General features: G+C 28.7%; 1 protein-coding gene across 3 annotated transcripts; it reads left to right on the forward strand.

Annotated features, from left to right (window-relative positions):
* The first annotated feature begins 4,913 nt into the window (after nucleotides 1-4,913).
* ABCG46 (ABC transporter G family member 46) lies at nucleotides 4,914-19,246 on the forward strand. Of its 3 annotated transcripts, none has more exons than XM_069288758.1 (21): nucleotides 4,914-4,953; nucleotides 10,970-11,252; nucleotides 11,827-11,947; nucleotides 12,042-12,215; nucleotides 12,724-12,883; nucleotides 13,008-13,084; nucleotides 14,252-14,305; nucleotides 14,504-14,896; nucleotides 14,992-15,273; nucleotides 15,376-15,692; nucleotides 15,779-15,939; nucleotides 16,025-16,128; nucleotides 16,211-16,367; nucleotides 16,449-16,645; nucleotides 16,749-17,081; nucleotides 17,199-17,489; nucleotides 17,579-17,662; nucleotides 17,750-18,111; nucleotides 18,196-18,367; nucleotides 18,451-18,705; nucleotides 18,788-19,246. In XM_069288758.1, the coding sequence occupies exons 3-21, from the start codon at nucleotides 11,930-11,932 to the stop codon at nucleotides 19,043-19,045; spliced, it is 3,849 nt and encodes a 1,282-aa protein (XP_069144859.1). In that variant the 5' UTR covers nucleotides 4,914-4,953; nucleotides 10,970-11,252; nucleotides 11,827-11,929; the 3' UTR covers nucleotides 19,046-19,246. The 3 variants fall into 3 exon arrangements, with proteins under 3 accessions (XP_069144859.1, XP_069144860.1, XP_004247841.1); XM_069288759.1 differs by having other exon boundaries at nucleotides 11,063-11,252; XM_004247793.5 differs by lacking the exon at nucleotides 4,914-4,953 and having other exon boundaries at nucleotides 9,013-11,252.
* The last annotated feature ends 5,811 nt before the right edge of the window (nucleotides 19,247-25,057 follow it).

Here is a 25,057-nt window from a genome sequence, read left to right on the forward strand (position 1 = left end):
GGGAAAATGCAGGAAAAAAATCTGAAAAATGCTTCAACTCTGGCCGAAATTGTTGTTATGATACCAAATTTTATCAAGGACCTTTTAGCTCTGCATTATTTAATTGTATATTTAAAAAATATATATATATGTCAACGTGAATACATTACTATTTATAGTGATGCAATATTTATGATGTCCACGTTGACACATATATACCTTTAGAATACACTATTAAACAGTGCAGGTGTAAAAGATCCTTTATAAAATTTTATATCGTAATATAATAATTTCCCTGTTATGTATTATGATGAAGTTAATAAAAAATTTCATCATTTAATATTGTTAAGAAAGTCAACCAATCATGCCAAACTAGAAATTATTCTAATTGAATTGCTCCTTTAAGTCTTAATAGTAACACTAATAAGATGAATCCACTAAATTGTACCTAATTAATTTAATGATTCATCCACGCAAAAAGCATATCATATAATAAGATTAATATATATATATATAGTGGGTACAGTACTATTTTGTATCCACTCAAATTTCTAATTCTAAATTATAGAAAGTGGAAAAAGTATGATCTAGCCTATGTTATTTTATTTAATATTATAGAATTAATTATCATATTCTAGATACGCACATTTCGCAAAATAATTTTTGATGTTGACAATTGTAAAAGACAACAATGTAATAGGGATAAAAAAATAAATAGCTAGTTTAATATTTTTTTATAATTAATAAATTTAACTATTATAACGGTATATAATATGTTCATACTACTTGAGTCGTAATCAATAATAGAATTAAATAAACATATTGGAGTGATAAATATCTTTTTATAATAATAACTATGAACATGTAGAATAACAATTCATGTAATTATAAAAATTCTTTTTTAGACTATTAATCTGCCTAATCAAGCTTTTGAGAAATGAAAGTTCTTATTAATTTTATTTATAAAAAATATTTATACAGAAAGCTATATATTTTGCCAAGATTATAAAAATTTAAAAAAAAAATTACGAATATGATTTTTCTATGGGTGTTTTATTGAACAAAAAATATAAATTTAATATTGGTAAAAATATTTTTTAATTTAAGTAGTCAAATTAATATTGCTCTCTTCGAAAATACTTTTAAATTCTCACACAAAAATATTCTTATTAAATTATGTAATAAATATTCATTCATTTAGTTTAATTGGGATAGTTGAGTCACCTCAAAAGAACATCCTATTTTTCATGTCAAAATCACATTATTTTAGTTAAGAATAGTCATCTTGATAAATACTAATAATTGAAGAAAAAAAAGGAAACAGCACACTAAGGTTGAAAAATTCTTTATGGGACCCTTTAATTTAATGAAACTAGAAATCAATAAATTCTTTGTAAAATTATTTTTTAATTAAGATTATCCATGACCATATATCCCTTTGAATGAGTATTACTATATTTTATATTTTTTTATACTAGGTTTTTATTATATACATTTTTAAAAGTTTGAAAATAACAACTATAAAATTTGATTTTTATTCAAATTATATGTAGTCCCACTAAATTATTTTGTCAATCATTGTCTAGACATTCTTAATAATTTTTTTTTAATTAACTTTTTAGTTATTAGTTTTCTTGATCTAATATTTTTATAAGATAAAGTCTTCGATAGAATTGAATAAATAAACATGTTGCATTCACCTTTCTTCATTATATTTCTTTTAAATTAAAGGAGATTGAATTCTAATATGTTTGAAATTTTAATTTTAACTAGGAGAAATAATTAGGTCAAATAAACAAGATAATTCAAAAAGTAAAAATTTTGACTTTGTATAAGAGTTTAGTGGACGTTATTGACTTGGATAATCATTACTTTGAGAATTCTTAAGCAAAATTTTTTATATAAAGTTCTTTTAAATCGTATTATTATATTAATAATATATAAATGGTGTGGCATGTAATATTTAGACTTAGGACCATCATTATTATTATTATTATTATTTAGTAAACTATCGTATACAGTGTGGAAAAAGTAAATTATAACAATTATATATTTTAAATTTATTTTAAAAAATTATAATGAATATATTGTTGTTATTATTGACTTTTACTGGTTACTAATTATATTGGTGAAATTGACCAAAAGAAGCTTCTATTATTATACAAAAAGGTCAATAAAATTAAAGAAGAAATTAAACGGATGTAACAAGCTTGAAGGTTCCAAAATACATTATATTATTTGATTTTTATACCAAAAATAATAATAAATTTTACTCGTTTAATTTTTTAAAAATTAAGAAAAGTTATCTTTTGTCTTTAATATTAAATAATTATATAAAATAATAATTGTGTTTAGATTTCTAAAGTAATATAGTTTAGTAAAATAGTATAATAATAAAAACACATTCAGTAAAATTTCATAGGGAAAATTACATGAATTAATACGTTTTAAAAAATAATTACTGATTTTAGCGATACTTTTTATTTATTACTATTTATAGCAATACTGTGATAAATTTGTAATATGTATTAAAAGTGAATTATGTATGCAATATATTTGAATTATAATTGTTTTGAAATATCTTATGTTTGTTTGGTAAAATATTATCACATGGTATTATAAGTGTATTAAAATGTGTGATAAATGCATTATCCATCATTAAACTTGTATTATATGTGAATAATAAATTGTTCTTTGTAATATGTATTAAACTTGTATTATAAATGAATTAAAAGTGATCTAAGTGAAAAAAATGTTATTGCTATAAATGATAAATATTTTTTATCATAGTATATTTATCTAAGTTTCCCAATTTCATAAGTGATATTTACGGAGGTAAAAATACTGTTTTTCGAAAGACCTTCAACTCTACTAAAAAAATTTTCGATATAAAAAAGAAGACAATAAAAAAAATATAGCAAATAACAAAAATAATTTAATAAAATAAATATCTAACATTTTTTAAAGAAAATTTGTGTCAAAATAATATGAAACAAAGATAGTTATTGGATAAACATTACATGGTCAAAATATGACTTGAAAAAAATTGTCGTGAAGTCAACTTAGTTTTGAATATCTTGTCTCCTACAATTAATTTTATGAATTGATTACAATTTAAAAGAATAAAATAATTTATAAATTTTAATGAAAGATCAATTGTAGGATAAATATTGAACATAATATTTTTTCTAATATAGCAGGGAAGAAGGATTCTAGACCAAACATTTATAAAAAAAGAAAAAAGAAAAAGAGAGAGATAATAAGAACTAACTATAAAATTTGTTGTTTATTTATTACTATATATATATAAATAGACCTTTATTAAAAATACATTTTGATAATTCGTTACTAAATAGAGTTAACATAAAATTCGAATGGTTTACGACAGAAATTATTCATCATCAACTAAGGTGCTATTACCCCCTGAACTTATTTTATAAGTAATTTTTTATTCCTTTTCGGCCTACGTGATGCTAGCTTAAAAAAAGTCAATCGGCATTGGGTCCACAAAATAATGTCACGCAGATCGAAAAGGAGTAAAAAATTATTAATAAAATAAGTTCAGAGGTAATAAGACTTTAGTATAATGTAAGTGTGTCTTTAAAATTTCGGACATAAATTGGAAAACTACTCGTACATTATCCCTAAATTTAATAAAACACTCTATAATTAATGAATATTAACTATGTGTTTTCATTTATAAATTTATCACTCAATCATAATTAAAAGTGATGTGACACATTATCAAATTAATGGTTTATATTATACTTATAATAAGTTGTGAAGTAATTGAAATTTCAATAGCTAAAGTCTAATCGTTTTAATTCCTTTACGGTTCATTTATGTGACAACTATGTAACTTTGAACAAACTATAATAATGAGTATTATTTTATTTTTGTTTTATGTAACGATTGAATCTTTCTATGAATAGAAAAAAGAATGTTATTAATTAGACGTAAGCACATGTAATTAGGAAAAAAAATAGAGTGAAAGAATAATCTCAACCTAATTCGACAAATCATTGATACAAATAATATAAAAAAAATAATTAAACTTGACCCAAAAAGAAAAAAAAAAGAAATATTTGTCGATGTTTACATCTGTTGGATTAGAGGGAATAATACTTTATGAAGTCCTAATTTAAATTCACATAAGATTTATGCTATTAATATCCTAATGTTTTTTTTAACCTCTGTTATTTTTGAATGCACATAAAGTAAATTTATTTCTATTTAAAGGCTAGCAAATTAAATAAAAAAACGTAAATCTTACTGATTAAGTCAAATACAATGAATAATTCTATTGAAATATAATCTACTGCACCAACACAATCATTCGTATGGATTAATATAATTATAGTGTTGTGCCATGTATTTAGATGGGGGACTATTTGTTTCTTTGTAAATTATTGTAGACAACATGTATATATATATATATATATAAAAGTATTGTATATAGTATGATTATCTTAGAGCTTCAACTTGTATTAAGCACATGGATAATGTATTTATATATCTCATCAAGAGATTATTGAAATTGATTAACTTCAAGTAACATGAAATTTAATAAGTTAATCCCCTTTTTTTTTGGCCGTATAGCAACATAAATTAGCCCACTAATTTTGAAATATTTTTTTTTATTTTTTTGGTAGTGAACACAACTCATCAAAAGATTACAAAAAAAATGTTGGCATACCTTGTGAATATTTTTCTTTAATGTCTTTATTGGAATTAAATGAGCACTCAAATATGAAATATTAAAAAATATTAAAATTTAAAAATAATATATATTGAATCTGTATTAATACGAACTTACGTACCTATAGAGACCTAACAAAAATTTAAAACATTAAAGGCTATATGACAAAGATTTCAAATACTAATGTTTTGTCAAAGGTCAAGCCTTAGAATTAAGTCTATGAAAATTGTCTCTTTTTTTTTTTTCTTATGAATATTCAACATTTAGTTGTGAAGGTAAGTATGAGTTAGTTGACCGCATAATAATAGCACATATTTTGATGACGAATTCCACAATAATTAAAATTTGAAAATTATTTGTTTGTCAACTTAACCTAATTAGGAGTTGTCTTGAATAAGACATGAATAAAAGCAAGATTGAAGGAAAAATAATTACCTTTCGAATGAGTCTCTATCCTATCTGAATTTAGATTAGCTGAATTTTAATATATGTGTCAAAATGTCGATTTTTTTTCTTTAAATAAAGAAGAAGCAAGAACAAGAGGGAGAGGGAATGAAATACTATAAAAGAATTTATTTTTAGATGATCCATTAAAATTTGAATATAGAAGCAATGTTTTTATCTCTGAAATTTGGTCTTACGTCTAATTCACACCCCAAAAGCTAGCTTAAAGGGAATAGGATTGTTCAGACGTTATAAAAAGTCCATCCATCTCATTAACCACCAATGTGGACTTTTTGTCATTCTTTAACCTTATGAAAATTTCATACGAATGTGGGACTTTTTGTCATTCTTTAACCTTATGAAAATTTCATACGAATGTGAGACTTTTTGTCATTCTTTAACCTTATGAAAATTCCATACGAATGTGGGACTTTTTATCATTCTTTAACCTTATGAAAATTACATACGTTTTATTTTCAATTTTTTACTACTTTTCGTATGATAAAAAAGTTTTTAATTGAAGGCAAAAATGTTTTTACAGTAAAATGTTAACTCTCCCTGTTTAATAATTATTGTTCATTATTGACTTGGCACGTACCTTAAAGTGTATCATACTTCATATTATTCACTTTTTTTCATTTATTTAATATTAAAAAAAATAAAATTACACTCTTTCTTGTTATGCTTTTTTCCAGTTTTACCCTCAATAATCAGTTATTTCCAAATCATTTCTCTAAGATCTAAGACTATATATCAATTAGTATGCCTAAATCATTACTCATTTCTTAAAAAAAACATGAAAATTAAAAAACTTTAAAGAATTGTTGGAGTAATTTATTAACAAATTTAATGAAGGCGTTTGTAGTTGAAAGTTGAAACATAGTAATCACGATTTCAAGTTTTCAACACTATTAGTTGAAATTTCAAAGTCTTATTTCTCAAGTCTGAACCTATTCATTCCCTTGGCAATTACTCACTTTGTTCAGTTAAATATTTCGTTATTCGAGAATCAATTTAACTTAAAAAAAAATATGTTATATTGAATTAGATTACTTTCGATATCTTAAAATAATGATCTAGGAATTTTGATGTTATACAAAAATATTACAAGTTATAATCCTTCTCGTATATCAAGAGTAATAAAAGTCTTAAAATATTAATTGAAATTTATTTAGTTTAACTTTTAAGAAAGAAAATCTAGTATGAAACCAAATTTCCTATTAATAATATTATTTATATATATTTAAATTAAATTTTCCACATTTGTTTCATTTATTACGATAATAAGATCGATATGAAATAAAATGAATCAATTTCATTTTATTTGAGACGGAGGCATAATTATTGTTATACTATATGCCTTAATTTATTTGCGCATGATGCAGATTTTAGTTAGTTTTCAGGTTAAATTATGAGGATATTCATAATTAAATTTGAAATCATCTGCATCATTAGTAATCAGTATTTGTTTATACAGCTAAAAATCTTGGTTGCCTAACTTTAATTTTATTTTCTTAATCACGTAATTATAAAATTAACTCTCTTATTGAATGCCACATCTAGGTTGAAAAAAGAAGAAGAAAATAGTATTTAAATACTCCTACTAACTAACTTTAGTTTTTTTTCAACTTTTTCATTCGGGTTCGGTGATATTAAAGCTCTGATCAAATTTAAATCGTGCATGCAGGATTTATTTGAAATATTATTTTCAATAAGATTTTCCTAATATTTGAGCTCAAATTTAAGATTACAACTGTCAAAATGGGCTGCCCCAATCCAACCCAATCCAATCCTAACGGGCTAGAGAGTTAAATGGGTTGGGGCGGACTGATCCTTTTAGTTAAAGCGCCAACAAAATAACGGCCCAAGCCAACCCTAAGCGGGTCACGGGTTGGGACGGGTTGACCCTTCAATGAAAAAATGAACAATATTATTCTCTTAGAAGGAGTATCTAAGAGAATCGAATGTTGACATCTATGAACCAGATATCAATACATACAAATTTTCATTTGTGAATCACACACTTCAATGAATGCTTATAGAAGTACATTTATGAATCTCACACTTCGGTGAATGCTTATTGTATGCGTCTAAAGTTTCGTTCCTGAAAAACAACAAACAGAAAAGAAAAAATAGCAAGCAAACAATAATATTTGAATTTGGATTTATGCGAATATTACAATCTTTATGAAATCTTTAATAAAAGATGTAATCCTCTGATTTTTCTCTTCACGAATGATCTTGATTTGATGGAATACTTGAAGTGAAACTTCTTTGTATGCAGAAGACTTGCAGATCACCACTGAAGAACAACTATGTATTTTTGTATGTATGTCTTTTTTTATTTAAGTCATACAATTTTGACTTAGATATTAATTCGACTTTATCGACCAGAAGTTTGACTTGGTCAAGATATGCTGATTTAAGATTTAATCCAATTTTAATATGAATTTATCAATAAAACTTCACTGTCTACACTTATCAAAGTACATAATAGTCAACGTAAGATTTAGCGGAAAAATGTCGATCATTCAACCATAACTCTCACAAAAAAAAGCTAATTTAAAAGACTTGATTTTTTTTTTTATGTATTTAACATTTTTATTGATAAAACATTTTTATTGATCTTTGAGGCTAGCGGACCAAGTGAGGCTGAGCTAAAAAGCCTCGTTCCTAAATAAGCCAAAAAAACTAGGCTCGACCTCACTTAATTCAAGAATTGAATTGAACCGGTCTCGCAGATCAAATCCATATTAACAACTCTATTTAAAATATTTAATAAATAAATGAAATAGTTTTATCACTACACCACAACACAATCATTTGTTAGTAGCTTTTGTTAATTCAGCATTTGACATAGAATCGATACTTCTTTATTTTAAATTAAAAAAATTGCACGTGAAATAGAATTTTGATTTTGCATAAAAAGTTGGGAAAGTTTAGTTGGAATTATTGACTAAATTTTATAATACGTATAATTAGTATTATCGTTATCATTATATATTATGCAAGTAATAATATACTATTGGTGTGGCATATATTTTAGACTTAAAGGACCATCCATATTTTTTAAAAAGTAAACTATTGTACATATATAGTATAATGACATAATATATATATATATATATATATATATATATATATATATATATACACACTTTATCCTCCTTATATTTTATAAATGAGATTAAGCTCAAACTATGGTGACGCTAGGTAGGATCATGGGCCATTCAATAAAAAAAATTATACGTTTAAAATAATTAAAAATATTTTTATGATATAAAAATATTTATACAATATGATTAATTTATATTCTTGAAGTCTGGTACAAAAAATGAAAGAGCCGCTGCCGCACACGATATAGTATATAATAGCCTAAATTATGGAAATATTTATTTAAATTATTATTCATTATCTCTCCTTATTTTTCCATTCATACAACTAGAGAAATAGTGTTTTTTTTCTTTTATTTAAAAAAGTCAATATTGTTTTAGAAAAACAAGTAAGCAAAACGTATATATTCAAGACGAGAATTATAATATATCTGACATCGAATAAAAAATAAAAAAATAATAATTAAAGGGATATAAAAAAGAATTTTAACATGTCAACCTTGTATGTGACGATATTTCTTTTAGCAAAACTTTTAATGCATTCACATGAATATATATATGGAAATAATTCAGTCAATATACTTCTAGAACGATAGGCAAAATCAACCAACAAAAGACATTTCAAAATAGAAGAAGATAAAAGTAAGTCACATTAATAAATGTTGGATTTATACGTGGATAGCATATGAACTTTGTGAAAGTTTTTATTAAAATATTAAAGTTTATTTTGATGAAGCGTTTGAATATATAATAAAATATTTTAATTTTATATTTTTTAATTTTTTTCTTGTGTTTCTAAGTGTTCATTTCGTAAATAAGTTAGTAACATAAAGTGTGTCATTTTACTTTAATTACATGCATTATCTTCAATAAATCATAAAAATTCAAACTTGTTTCAATTGATGTTGCTGTTAAGGAGACGACATGTGTGATAACTGTCAATTTTTTCATGTTTGATTGATTAAAAGTTTGAAAAATTAATTTTTTTTTATGATAAACTATATTTTTTAATAGAAATAGAGAAAATAAGTTCGAGAACTAACATTTCGATTTTGATTTTTCTATCCTCCAACTGACTTCGTCTTCAAATCCAAATCACTTAATTCCCATCCCCACCTCCTCATCACCTTATTGTATATTTGTCTAGATTATATATAAATATTTGAAATAATAATTTCTTTTACATACATATTAAACATACTCGACATATTTATTATATGTATAATTATTTTTCAAAATAAAATTTATAAAAGACAAATTAGTTAGGTTAGTAGTATTATACGGTTTGAAGTTGTGCCCATACATTTGGTCAGCATTGATCCTATATGCCCCATACAAAATATTTCATTTTCTATTTATATTATACAACTTTTTTAACTTTTATTATTTCATTTTCCTTTTTAGCTTATTTTAGGCTACTTCTTTTTCTAAGCAAGCAAGTGGTATTTTCTTATGAAGATTCAAAGAAAGTTACATATGGGGTTTCCAATTTTTTGATATCTTTATTCTCCCACATGTGTGCCCAAAGATGCTACTATTTAGCTACAAGTACTTGAAGTTCAATAAATATAAATATTACACATATATATATTTAAGATTTTGCACTTTTAGCCTCCTTATTATTAATAAATTTCGACGCTAATCATCATAATATCTAACTAAAAATATTTATCTTTATCTTAAATTACTTATTATATATGGATTTGGTCCTTCTTTTTTTGTACAACGAAGATTTGATATTTAAATTAAGTAATAATAACACATTTAATACGATTTCATAAGTGAGATTCAGAATATGATAAAATATATTGGAATGCGGTTTAATTCACATTCAAGTTGAAAAATTTCACATAAGACGTAAAATGCTCCCAATAAAACGACTTCGTACCTAATTTATATTTTTAAATTTGGTTGCGCTTTTAGTCATTCGATTATAAATAAATTTTAATATCGATCATCATAATATCTAAATAAAAACATTTATCTTGAATTACTAGAAATATGTAATTTGGTCCTCCTTTTTTTTTGTACAACGAATATTTGATATTTAAATTAAACAACAACAACATACTTAATACGATTGGGATTCAGAAATGATAAAATATATTGGGGTCCGATTAAATTTAAATTCACGCTGAAAAATTCTACTCAGGCATTAGCATTCTCCCTAATAAAGGCAACTTCCTAATCAGAAAGATTCAACCTCGAGACTTAGTTAAAGATGAACAAGTACTTATCACTCCATTACGATTCTTGTTGATAGAGAGTTTGTTTCTGATAAACCCTTGTCTCGAAAGATTCTTTCTTTAAAAAATTTACAAGAACCAAAAGTAGAGTTTGTCAATTTTGAAGGACTCAAAACACACATTTACATTTTCTTTTGGGAGTCTTTTGAATATATCAAATTTCTAAAGCCGCCTTTTCTGAAATAACTAACTATATAAATCCCTTCTTCTCTTTATAGCTTTTAACATCTCTTCTTCATTTTCACAACCAAAAAAAAAAAAAAAAAATTCTTTTGAATTTTTTTTAACAACCCCATTTTCTAATTTGTGATGATTTGAAGTTTTTCTTAGTTAATTTTTGAAAAAAAATTGAATCTTGATTTTTGTTTTTTTAATTTTAAGAATTTGGGGTTTCCAAAAAATGGAGCCTGCAAATTTGGGTAATTTGAGAGGTAGTAGTTTAAGAGGAAGTATAAGTGGAAGTAGAAGAGGAAGTGTAAGCTTAAGAGCAAATAGTAATTCCATATGGAGAAATACTGGGGTTGAGATATTTTCAAGATCAGCTAGAGATGAAGATGATGAAGAAGCATTAAAATGGGCAGCACTTGAAAAATTACCAACTTTTGATAGATTAAGAAAAGGTTTATTGTTTGGTTCACAAGGTGCTGCTGCTGAAATTGATATTGATGATATTGGTTTACAAGAAAGAAAAAATTTACTTGAAAGACTTGTTAGAGTTGCTGATGAAGATAATGAAAAGTTCTTGTTGAAACTCAAAAACAGGATTGATAGGTATGTTCATCTTTGTTTGATTCAAATCTCGCGTTCGAATCCTGAATATTAAATACTTGTACTATTTTCTTCCGACCCCACTTTGTGAAACTACACTGAACTTGTAGTTGTTGTTGGGTGGGAAGTTAAATTTTGTTTTTTTTAATGGTTACCATAGATGTTGTCTACGATTCATATTGAATCCGACTTATTTGGATTCACATAGTATAAGTCGGAAATGTCTTTATATAAGGATTTTTTTTTTATATTCAGAGTTGAAATTCAAGACTTTCGCTTAAAAATACAAATATCTTTTAACAAATGGACGGAAAGGTCTTCATATTAGAATTTTTTCATATTCAGAGCTGAAAACTCGTAATAAAAAAGGGAGATATCCTAACAATCTCACCACAATGCTTTGTGGTGCGATCGGTGGGAAGGTCTTCATACTAGGATTTTTTGTTCATATCTACACCTGAAATTCGAGATTTTTGATTAAGAACAGAGACAACCTAACAATCCCGTTACTAACACTTGTTAATTTAAGTGGTTAAAAATTTGATTTTTGATACTTATTTTGTTATAAAATTTGCAGAGTTGGGATTGATTTGCCAACAATAGAAGTAAGATATGAAAATTTGAATATCGAAGCAGATGCATATGTGGGAAGCAGAGGATTACCCACATTTATCAACTTCATGACTAATTTTCTTGAGGTATTACAAAAAAAAAAAAATCGATTTTTTTAATTATTCATTATTACAAAAAAAAAGGTCGAATCTAACAAAAAAAATAATTTTTGTTTTGTAGACATTGTTAAATACTCTGCATATTCTTCCAAGCAGTAAGAGGCAAATTACTATTCTTAAGGATATTAGCGGAATAATTAAACCCTGCAGAATGACTTTGCTTTTGGGACCTCCAAGTTCTGGGAAAACAACATTGTTATTAGCTTTAGCTGGAAAACTTGATTCTTCTCTTAAGGTATAATTTTTTCTCGTAACATATTCGATATTTACTGGTCTGACTAATATGAATTTCAATCGAGGAGAGTGGTGTTTTTTTTTTTCAAAAGCGATTATTGCATTTTTGATCCCTCGATTATTGGTTAATTCTAGTTTGGTCCTTGTACTATTTAGTTAACTATATAAAACATGTGTTTTTGGTACCAAATATGTGAGTTTTAGAGTGTTTTTTAACCTTTTAATATGGAGTAAACATGATAAATTGATCATAACAAATCATAAAATTTTCAAAGATTTACCGTTTGAATGATCAAAACTGCATATATATATATATCAAATAAATAAAGATCATTTGTTCTTTAAGCAGGAATCGGAACCAAAACTACTATTTATTCATATTTGAGGGACTAAAAATGCTAATATCATGAAATCGCGAGAAACCAGAACTACTATTTGTTGATATTTGAGGGACTAAAAATGTTAATATTTCGCGAAAAAAAGACTAAATTTTTTTCTTGGAATATTAGGTGACTGGGAAAGTGTCATATAATGGACATGAACTACATGAATTTGTACCACAAAGAACAGCAGCTTATATTAGCCAACATGATTTACATATTGGAGAAATGACTGTAAGAGAAACTTTGGAATTCTCCGCGAGATGTCAAGGAGTTGGTTCTCGTTATGGTTAGTAACAATTCATCGCTATTTTTTGAAAAAAATATAATTTTCTATGAATCGATATTGTTTGGTAAATCTTGATATATCGAAAACTTAATTTTTTTTTTTATTTGTTGAAAATTTTCTGCAGAGATGTTAGCTGAACTATCAAGAAGAGAGAAAGCAGCTAATATAAAACCGGATCCTGATATTGACATTTACATGAAGGTTAGTATGTGGACCTATACTGTGTTTACACGTGTGAACAGAGGCGGAGCTAGAATTTTTAATAAAGAGATTTAAAATGTGTAGAAATAGACACATGAAGTAGAAGTAGCCCAAGAATATTCGACATCTACTATATATAAATAAAATTATTTTAACTATATATAAATAATATAATTTTTTTCTCCATTCGTACAAGGTGACTCCGCCCCTGTGTGTGAACATCAGCGGGGGAGTTAATAGTCGATGCATTAATATATTCATTAAATATGTAGAGATGTTAAATTTAGAAACTCAATTATTATGTTATAGTGAAAATAATCGTAACTTTTAATCCAAAAATAAAAAATAAAAATGAAAGGAAGTTGAAAATTATTGATCTATTAATAGAACCCCCACAGAAATAAATGATTTTTTATTAGAAATTATTGGACAGATATTAAGGAAAAAATATTAAAAAGTATTCTTTTTGTGGTCCAAAGAGTAGGCTAATTAATTAATTCGTGGTATATTTTGACCCCACCACTCCCAAAAAAATCCTAGATAGGAGACAAAGAAATCAAGAAAAATAGAAAAAAATTGGAAAGTAAAAAAGAAAATTATTAGAAAATTCAAAGTTATACTTATAGTTTACTTTTTATTAATTGCTTTTAAATGTAAGATAAATTTTTTTTCTTAATTTCGATATTTGGTACCGCTTTATGGGCCGATTAATATATATTTACACATGTGTTATAAGTTATTGATACTTATAAGTATGGTAACTAACCTATTATTAATAGGTTAAACTACGTCGATAGTTTAAATTTTTTTTTTACGTGATGCATATAACTTAAATCTTTTGGTAAAATAAAATAAAAAGATCCATTGATATTGTGCATATAATTTGTAGTGTCATTATGCCTGTAATTTGAGATGCATTTTATAGTATTAAGAAAAAAATTAAAATACATTTTACTTGTTCGTTTTAACAAATTAAGAGAGTTTTATTACTTTTTCTTATATTATCCTTCGAATTTAATTACTACATATAGTAGTTGTTATAGTTACAAAACATCGTTAATAAGGTTACTTCAGTAAAATACACCTCTAATTAAAAAATTTCAAGTGAATTTTTTTGTTCCTTTATTGGAAAGTAATCATACTTATTACTTCTTTTGTGGAATTTAGGCTTCAGCAACAGAAGGACAAGAAGCCAATGTTGTCACAGATTATGTTCTTAAGGTAACGTTTAGAATATCCGATTAGTCTTATATTTGAATTATGAAAGAAATGAGTCGAGGGTCTTTTGGAAACAACTTTTCTACCTCCATGAGGTAGTGTTAAGGTTTACGTACATTCTACCTTCCCCAGACCCCACTTGTGGGATTTCGCTGAGTATGTTGTTGTCGTTGAATTCTAATAATGAAAATGATATTGCAGATTTTGGGACTAGACATTTGTGCGGATACTATGGTGGGAGATGAAATGTTAAGGGGTATTTCAGGTGGACAAAAGAAGCGTGTAACGACTGGTGAAATGCTTGTTGGACCATCAAAGGCACTTTTCATGGATGAAATATCGACTGGATTGGACAGTTCCACGACATATTCCATCGTGAATTCCCTAAGGCAATCTGTTCAAATCTTGAAGGGAACTGCTGTTATTTCTCTGTTGCAGCCTGCCCCCGAGACCTACAACTTGTTTGATGATATCATTCTGATATCGGATGGGTACATTGTCTACCAAGGCCCTCGTGATGATGTGCTTCAGTTCTTTGAATCCATGGGATTCAAATGTCCAGAGAGGAAAGGCGTGGCCGACTTCTTGCAAGAAGTATGTTTCATTATAAGAAACGAGAACGGTACTTAAAAATTTAGAAGTGTTGATGCAATTTTGGTTCTAACGTGGAAAATCGGAAATTTTTGCAGGTGACATCAAAGAAGGATCAACCACAATATTGGTCAAGGAGGAATGAGCATTATAGGTTTATCTCATCGAAAGAATTTTCTGACGCGTATCAGTCTTTCCATGTTGGGAGGAAACTAGGCGATGAGCTTGCGATCCCATTTGACAGGACTAAATGCCATCCTGCTGCTTTGACTAATGAAAAGTACGGTATAGGAAAGAAAGAGCTCTTGAAGGTTTGCACTGAAAGAGAATATCTACTAATGAAGAGGAACTCATTTGTTTACGTGTTCAAGTTCTTTCAGGTGACTTACTTGACCTATATTAGAAATGTTGATTTAAGTCTTGATCTTGTCATATCCGCGTGCACGTTGTAATGCTTACCTTGTTTTCATTTCTTTTCTCAGCTTACAATAATGGCTCTTATGACAATGACCCTCTTTTTCCGAACTGAGATGCCACGAGATACAGTAGATGATGGAGGCATATACGCTGGGGCTCTCTTTTTCGTGGTGGTTATGATTATGTTTAACGGGATGTCTGAGATGGCCATGACAATTTTCAAGCTTCCGGTCTTCTACAAGCAAAGAGACCTTCTCTTTTTCCCTTCATGGGCTTATGCAATTCCGTCATGGATCCTCAAAATCCCCGTAACACTTGTTGAAGTCGGTCTTTGGGTGATCCTTACGTACTACGTCATTGGATTTGATCCTAATATTACAAGGTACGGAAAGAATAGGCCACACAAAATAATGATGAAGTTATCATTTTTCTCCCCCGACTCTTGATTAATCACTAATGTTTTTGCAGATTTCTGAAACAATTCATGCTGCTCGTATTAGTAAACCAGATGGCATCAGGATTGTTTAGATTCATGGGTGCAGTTGGAAGGACCATGGGAGTTGCAAGTACATTTGGAGCATTTGCTCTTCTTTTACAGTTTGCATTGTGTGGTTTCGTTCTTTCACGAGGTATGTTTTGATGATATAGGTATTTGCAGAAACTCTTTTTTTGTTCTGACATATTAATATTTTGTAATTTTTCCTAATGCTGCAGAGGATGTGAAAGGCTGGTGGATTTGGGGGTACTGGATCTCACCGTTGATGTATTCCGTGAACTCAATCCTTGTGAATGAATTTGACGGGAGCAAGTGGAAACACGTAAGTTTGTATTACATAAAGTAACCTGCAATAGTCTATTTTTTTCTTCTATGAATGCTGACATCAACTCACACTAAAACAGATTGCACCAAATGGAACCGAGCCCCTTGGAGTTGCAGTTGTGAAATCACGAGGGTTCTTTCCCGATGCATACTGGTACTGGATTGGTTTCGCGGCACTTTTTGGATTTACAGTTGTCTTCAACTTCTTCTACAGTCTTTCGTTGGCGTATCTCAAACGTGAGTTTCCTTGAATTATTTCCTTTTTATGTTTCACCAAGAGAAACAAATAATTTACTAACGTAGTATAATTATTTGCAGCATATGGTAAGTCGCAAACAGTGAGACCAGAAGACAGTGGGAATGCTGAAAATGGTCAAGCTGCATCCCAGATGACTAGCACAGACGGAGGAGATATCGTCAGTGCGGGTCAGAGTAAGAAGAAGGGAATGGTTCTTCCGTTTGAACCCCATTCTATCACCTTCGACGATGTTGTATACTCTGTTGACATGCCTCAGGTAACATGCCAAATGTTTTAGTAAACGCAAAATTGGAGCTGTCAGGCATTAGCCACACTCTCGTCTCTGACTAATACTAAAACTGATTTCGGATGACTTGCAGGAAATGAAAGAACAAGGTGCCGGTGAAGATAGATTGGTACTTCTAAAGGGTGTGAGTGGAGCTTTCAGGCCTGGTGTTCTCACAGCTTTGATGGGCGTTAGTGGTGCTGGTAAAACAACTTTAATGGATGTTTTAGCTGGAAGAAAAACAGGAGGATATATAGATGGCGACATCAAGATTTCTGGCTATCCCAAGAAGCAAGAGACGTTTGCTCGTATTTCTGGATACTGTGAGCAGAATGACATCCATTCACCTTACGTTACAGTGTATGAGTCCCTGGTTTACTCAGCATGGCTGCGTTTACCCAAGGATGTTGACGAAAAAACTAGAAAGGTCCGTTCCTCTGAAGTTTCTTCATCCGTTAATAAGACTATCTCTTACAGATTGGACAAACCTCTAAGAGAAAGTAGCAGCCTCATAACATTTTCTTTTGTTTATTTTTTTTTACAGATGTTTGTTGATGAAGTTATGGAACTTGTTGAGCTTGAACCCTTACGATCTGCCTTAGTAGGGTTGCCAGGAGTTAATGGTCTTTCAACCGAGCAACGCAAAAGGTTGACCATTGCGGTAGAACTGGTTGCGAACCCCTCTATTATATTCATGGACGAACCAACTTCAGGGCTGGATGCAAGAGCTGCTGCTATTGTTATGAGAACTGTTAGGAACACTGTCGATACAGGAAGAACGGTTGTTTGTACTATCCATCAGCCAAGCATCGACATTTTTGAAGCCTTTGATGAGGTAGAGTTATTATCTTTTAAGCAAAATCTAGCTAATATATATTTCATCTATTTATAACATCGAGTACTAAAATCAAAATGGCTTCGCAGCTATTTCTCATGAAACGAGGAGGACAAGAGATATACGTTGGTCCATTGGGTCGCCATTCTTGCCATTTGATCAAATACTTTGAGGTAAGTTGTACTAAAGAGAAAATGACGACTTCTCTATTTCCGATATTATACGAGAAAATACTGACCTCCGTTTTGGGTTGAATGCAGTCGATTCCCGGGGTAGCTAAAATCAAGGAGGGTTACAATCCAGCTACTTGGATGTTGGAAGTCACAGCCTCGGCTCAAGAAATGATGTTAGGCGTTGATTTCACCGACTTATACAAGAATTCTGACCTGTACAGAAGGAACAAAGCGTTGATTACTGAATTAAGCGTCCCTCGCCCTGGTTCAAAAGACCTGTATTTCGAAACTCAATACTCACAGTCAATATGGATACAATGTATGGCTTGTCTGTGGAAGCAAAACTGGTCCTACTGGCGTAATCCTGCTTACACTGCAGTCAGATTCATCTTCACAATGTTCATAGCACTAGTCTTTGGAACAATGTTCTGGGATATCGGTACCAAAGTGTAAGTACCGAAACATGAAAGCTTACAAAAGTATACTTATTAAAATCCTTCATACATACTTAACTTGATCTTTATTTGTTACAGGAGCCAGAGCCAAGATCTTTTCAACGCTATGGGATCGATGTATGCTGCTGTTCTCTTCCTTGGTGTACAAAATGCATCATCAGTGCAACCAGTTGTAGACGTTGAGCGAACAGTGTTTTACAGAGAAAGAGCTGCTGGAATGTACTCTGCCATACCTTATGCCTTTGGACAGGTGAATAGACAAGTTCGATTTCTGGTAGCGATAACAACTTTAATGTTATAATAGAAGTTCATTGAAACGTTCCTATATTGCAGGTTTTCATTGAAATCCCTTACGTATTCGTACAAGCTATAGTATATGGTATCATCGTCTATGCTATGATTGGATTCGAATGGGAAGCTGGCAAGTTCTTTTGGTACTTGTTCATCATGTTTACCACCCTCTTGTACTTTACATTCTATGGTATGATGAGTGTGGCTGTCACACCAAATCAAAACGTTGCTTCTATCGTTGCTGCCTTCTTCTATGCTATATGGAACCTCTTCTCAGGATTCATCGTTCCACGACCTGTAAGATCCTATACCTTTTATATTCTTGCTTCAAGATACACATCTAGAGCTCGGAAAAATGATTCATTTTCTTTCCTTACAGCGTATGCCCATATGGTGGAGATGGTACTACTGGTGTTGCCCTGTTGCCTGGACCTTGTATGGTTTGGTTGCATCACAATTCGGAGACATCCAAAGTAGACTAACTGATGAAGAAACCGTGGAGCAATTCTTGAGACGTTACTTTGGATTCAGACACGATTTTCTTCCAGTCGTTGCAGGTGTGCTCGTTGCATACGTAGTTGTTTTTGCCTTCACATTTGCTTTTGCTATCAAGGCATTCAATTTCCAGAGAAGATAAGTGAAATCTAACCAAATGAAGAACTTTGAGGAAACAGTGGGTACAAAATTAGTATAGAGGGATTAGTTACTACTTAAGAAAGTTCATATTTTTCCACTTTTTGATGATTACTAGGTATAATTTTTCTTTGTAATATTCATTTTAACTCTTTATGTTTATTTGTCAATGTACAATGAAAATATAACAAGAGTTTTGTTACAAGGTTTGTCTTCATTTTAGTTTTTACCATTCCCTTCCAAATATTTTTTATTTTTTCGGTACGTTATGATTGAGCTACCTCCTTAGGGGTACGATGTGCGTACATGTTACCCTATCATACTCCACTTTGTGGGATTTTACTATATGAGCAGAGATAGTAGGGACATACCTTCAAAAGTGTAACAAAGGTTAAAATTCCATGGCTTCCTTAAAAACCTGGAAAAAAAAAACGAAGTAATGATTATTGATAATACATCAAAATTAGTGGGAATAATTGCATTAAGATCGTGGATTCGAGTCCTAGGTATAAAATTGTCTTAGGTAAGGAGTGAATGTCCCATGCATGAATTCGGATTAGTCAGATCCAAAGCGACACCGTATGGAAACAAAAAAAAACCCTACTTGATTGGACACTAACCCTATCTATAATAACCTATAAGTAATCTGGATTAGTCAGATCCAAAGCAAGTCTTCGACACTAGATGAGAAACAAAAAAATGCTACTTAAGTGAACACTTATCCGATCCTATCTATAATGATTGAAAAGTACCTTGCTCCGACTCATCAAAAGTATTTTCAGATGTGTGGCAGATCCTAAAAAATTAAAAATAATATATTTTTTGGAGGATTCGACACGAATACTAACCTATATTGATAATATATGCTATATCAAGGCTTTGTTAAAGTAAGATACTAACACAAAGGGAAACAACATGTGGAAATTTACATTGATCAGAATATTGATATAATATGGCTCTCAATATGTGAGTCCGGAGCCTAAAGGGTATAGTATATTAACAAAAATTCTAAAACGGTATATAAAATTTTATATTAACCAAAACGGCAAAATCGCTGGAACAGTAGCGATTTCCTACGCTTGGAAAAAGCAAAATCGCTGCAGTAGCAGCGATTTTGCAAAATGTGATTTAAAAAAAAAAATAATTTCAAGAAAAGGCAGCGATTTCATTTTTTTTAAAACAAAAAAAATTCAAATGAAGATGTGTGCCGTCGATTTTCATGATTTTTTTAAGCAGCGATTTTCTTGAATTTTTTTTTTTAAAATTTACATTTTGCAAAATCGCTGTTGTTCCAGCGATTTTACTGTTTTGGTTAATATAAAATGTTGTATACCGTTTTAAAATTTTTGTTAATATTTTATACCCTTTAAACTCCGGACTCCTCAATATGCTAGATGGTAGAACAAATGTATACACATTGAAGTAACCAAAAAAATACAACAATTTTTTTTTATAGAACAAGTGAGCAACCATATAATACATCATAAGGGAACAAAGGCAGGTCTGTCTCGATCATAAAGCCACTAAAGCAATCACAATATTAAAAGCAAAAATACGCGATATTGAAACACAGTAGCCATGCACGTTAATTTAGTGAAGCTTACACTTCAAACATGTTGTATAAATTGGTTCAATCAAGAATTAGTTGCTTCTTGAATCTCATGTTTGAGGAGTTTGAATAAATATCTGAAATCGAACACAAAAGAAAAGATAAAGAAATGAGAGAATATTATAAAAATCATACCCGTTATTACTAATTCTATATTCTGAATCTACATCTGAATATCACCTAAGGATTGTAAATAAAAAGACATATATCATATTTTCACCAAAACATATAAATTTGGAGATGGTAATAAAGAAGAGTTCACCTTTTGCACTTTGTTGTAATCCTTCAAAATCTTCATATGTATCAAACTAACATTCATATTATATATATTAAAAAATTTCCTTTAGGAAGATGAGAAACTTTTGATCCATATATTAAAAAAATGAAACATGAAAAAAGAAATGGTAGTTTTCTAATAATAGAGTTTATGAGACTAGTTAAGGGAATTGTTGTGCGGAATTTGATATAATACGAGAAAATATAAACGTGAAAAACAAGACAACAGATTTACGTGGTTCACCAATAAATTGGCTACGTCCACGGGAAGAGGGGGAGCAGTTTTATTATGGAGAGGCAAAAAACAGAATTCCAAAATAGGGTTTCCCATAGCGTCTATATATAGTGCTAAGCTACGCCCTAACAGGCTTGGGCCCAACATACAGAATCAACAGAAAATTAAGGGCCCAAGGCATTCAACAGGAATGAAAAAGAAGACTAAATTAAATTTGGATAATATAAAATAAAAATTTCTCATACATCTCTAGAAGAAAAATAAATGTGTAGGGTGTAACAACATAACTACATCAATTTAAGGGTTTATATATTAGACACACATACTTGAATGTTGTTCAAGACTTTGAAAACTCAACTTTAAGACATATTTTCACATCATGTCTATTAATTTAAACACATAGATAAAAAAAAATATTTATTCGTATCAGGTGTTTACATTAAACTAATAAATATAAATTATGCGTATACATTTTTATCATTTAGCCGTGATTAAATTTGTATTCTAACTTTAATTTGTGTCTTTTTATGATTTAATTGTTTGATTTGATGCACCACAATATTGTATGTTTTCTCATTTACAAAATATATTGCACAAATGTAACATAGATAAATAAACTATATTTTTTCCAAGATGGCTAAATTTATTATTGGCAAACACCTATATAATTTTATTCGTATATCTTTAATCAAAGGTTTCACGAATACGAGTCTTTGAAACTAAAAAAATTTTGTTAGGAGCATCAGTCTCGCCTTGTAATGCGCGAATTCAAATTTAATTAGACTTCAATAAAGCGGATACTGAATTAAAAACAAAAAACAATCACATATAATCTTGATAGGCTTAAACTCATTGATTTTGATTTTTTTGTGGTTATATGATCCCAAATAGTATTTGTTGAAATTCAAGATTTGTGAGCTGTTTGGAAGAGAAATTAGTCAATCTTGTAGCCAAATGGAAAATGGATTAGTAAGCCATTCCAGAAGGTCTCTTAATTGTCAATCAAAGTCTGTTAATTATTTTTGTCTATAATAATCAACTTTTTAATTTGGCATCAAGAGGGGAACCTTTTGAATTTTTATTTTTTTTTCCATCTCGTATTTGATATTTACATCAGAGTTTGATTGATTTTAAATTCGTGCTTGAAAGTATATTTAAGGGTGAAGCATGTCCTAATAAAGACAACTCCCTACTCGAGTCCGATTAAATTTATCAAGAATCCAAAAACTTTAATTTTCTAAAATTCTAAAATCTGTAAACTATCAATTTAATGTAAAAACCCAGTATAGATAAATATTTTTATTTGTCATTTGATATATTTGGCAACTTCTAAGCAAGAAGAAAAAACTGAATTTTTAGATATTTAAGAAGAGTCATGTTTAAATGCTATTTAGATTTGGTAATTTTGAATTTTCATCACATTCCATATATAAATAAAAAGATTAAAAAAGGACTATGACTTAGAGAAATTTAAAATTTATATTTTTCTATGTGTACACTTTCAATTTTCATCGTCTCCCCAATAGTCCACATGCAATAAAATATGAAGAAAAATATGGAAGAAAGTTTTCCATATGACTTCAAGTATTTTATTATATGTAAACTTTCATGTAAAACCTAACAAAAATTTATTACCAAAAATATAAAGGACAAGTTAAAATTTCCTAATTTTTAGTGAAGAATATAATCTCCTAAGGAAAATAAAAGTAGCTCTCCACAAGTACAAAGTAAAAAATAGGCATAAAAAAGACACGTAAAGTTAATTTTAGCTGACATATAAATATTTATATATCTAGATATCTTAGTTTATTTTTATTGTGTTCTTTGAACACTGCAACTTATAATCATCTAAATACCTCTGAAATATATGTGTTATGCACGTCAATATTGAATGTTCACGAGACACATTAGAGCCGAACTGAAACACTTACACTTTGTTTGGATCATTGTTACCATTTGTATCATAAAGTATTGTATTGTACTCTATTATACTGTATTATATGATAGATACAATGTTTGGCTAGACTGTATTGTTTGTTGTTGTTTAATAGCATTTTAATTGTTTGGTTTGGTCGTATCATACTGTATTGTAATTTATAAATTTACTGAAATATCCTTAATTGTTTTTGGATAGGAGGTTTGACTAGATTAAAATAATTAAGATAAAGGATAAAATCGTATTTTGAAATATTATGTAAATATATAATTAGAAAAAGAAATTAAGTAACAATGGGAACACACCAAATTGGTTGTTCCATAAAATAGGGATTTTCATTGTTACGTAACAACGAAATTTAACAATACAATACAATATATTTTAAGTAACAATCAAAACAAATATCGTATGTATAGTAACGATACAATACAATACAATGGATAACAATGATCCAAACATAGTATTAGTTATTAGTTAAGATCATATTGAAGTGTCTAGATGTGTATATACTAACGAAAAGTAAAAAAACGCCTAAGCTATTATAATTTTCCGAGTTTTCTACCTGAATTGTCATCAAATATTTATCCATACACACCTCAACTATAAGTTGCTCACTTTGCCTACCTGATTTGGTGGGTGATATTTTCGGTACAAAAATCAAACAACTAATAATCGAAGTGAGTTTAAATAAACATTTGCTAATAATTTAGTTAAAACAAATCACATATCTAATCGTTTATATAAAAAACTCAAAAAATCAAATACTTTAAACATATTTTTGACATATTTTCTATAATAACATCTAATATATCGTTAAGAAAAATATCCGAACAAACGACATCATAAATAAGCCCATACATTATTAGTTGAGGAAGGAATGACTATATGTTGTTGACTCTCGTGTGCTTCTAGACGCTGGTGGCCCTTTTTGGCTGCTTTTTGACTCACAAATTATAAGCTTCTATTTTTATTATATTATTCTATACGTTAACTTTGCCACCAAGCTTAAATGCAAAATCTAGTTTTCTGATTTTGGTGTAGAAAATATTTTAGAATTTAGAATAATGAGTAGATTCTTTTTTTTTGTGTGTTTGATACGTAATTAAATATAAATAAAAAATATATCTTAAAACATTTTTATATAATTTAAATAAATGGTCTGGTCGTGAGAGGTGGAGGGGATGAGGACTATGCAATAGCGGAGCCAGAATTTTAACTAAGAACTGTCAAAATATAAAGAAGTTAAATTATGTAAAAATCGAGAAGTGTCAATATATAACATATATACACAAAGAATATATTTATATATAATTTTCTGACGAGCGACATCTCTCAATTGTATGTGACTCCATCGTTGAGGCTATGCTGATAAAGTGAAGATAAGGTGTGTTAGAGTTTGGAGAGAACATAATCAACGTTTTTCTTAAATTGAATTTATATCATTAGACAATGTTTAACAACTTTTTATTACTAAACAATAATAAAGATTTCAACAGAAATAAATACAAGCGAAGCTAGACATTCTCTTATCAATTCTAATAAGTAACAAACCTCTACTAATTAATCAACGAGCAGAAAATAAAAATTAGAGAAAACTAATTATTTTATGATCATCGCATAATTTATTTATGAAATTTAATTATTTCACTACAATTAAAATAATCATTTTCCTCATTTATTAAAAAATCTAAAAAAAAATTAAAATTATCAATTAGACATAAATAAAAAATTAAAAATATTTTTCTCCGTAACAAACTTTTATGTCTCAGGAAGAAAACATAAAATTCCTCCAAAAATCTATAAACGTGTGACTGCAAATAAACAGTAAATCTTAAAAAATCCCTCTAGAAGTATAGTACTATTTCATCAAATAATTGTCAACTAGTCAATAAATCCAAAAAAAAGACCAATACATGTACCTTAAAAAAATATATAATTAAAAAAAATCAACATTAAAATC

This window comes from Solanum lycopersicum, chromosome 9 (genome assembly GCF_036512215.1).
Source record: "Solanum lycopersicum chromosome 9, SLM_r2.1".
NCBI lineage: Eukaryota > Viridiplantae > Streptophyta > Magnoliopsida > Solanales > Solanaceae > Solanum > Solanum lycopersicum.

Coding starts and splice junctions, on each gene's coding strand:
- ABCG46 (XM_004247793.5), top strand. CDS start 10,882: ATGGAGCCTGCAAATTTGGGTAATTTGAGAGGTAGTAGTTTAAGAGGA. Junction 11,948..12,041: donor TCATGACTAATTTTCTTGAG/GTATTACAAAAA, acceptor TTTGTTTTGTAG/ACATTGTTAAATACTCTGCA. Junction 14,897..14,991: donor TGGCCGACTTCTTGCAAGAA/GTATGTTTCATT, acceptor AAATTTTTGCAG/GTGACATCAAAGAAGGATCA.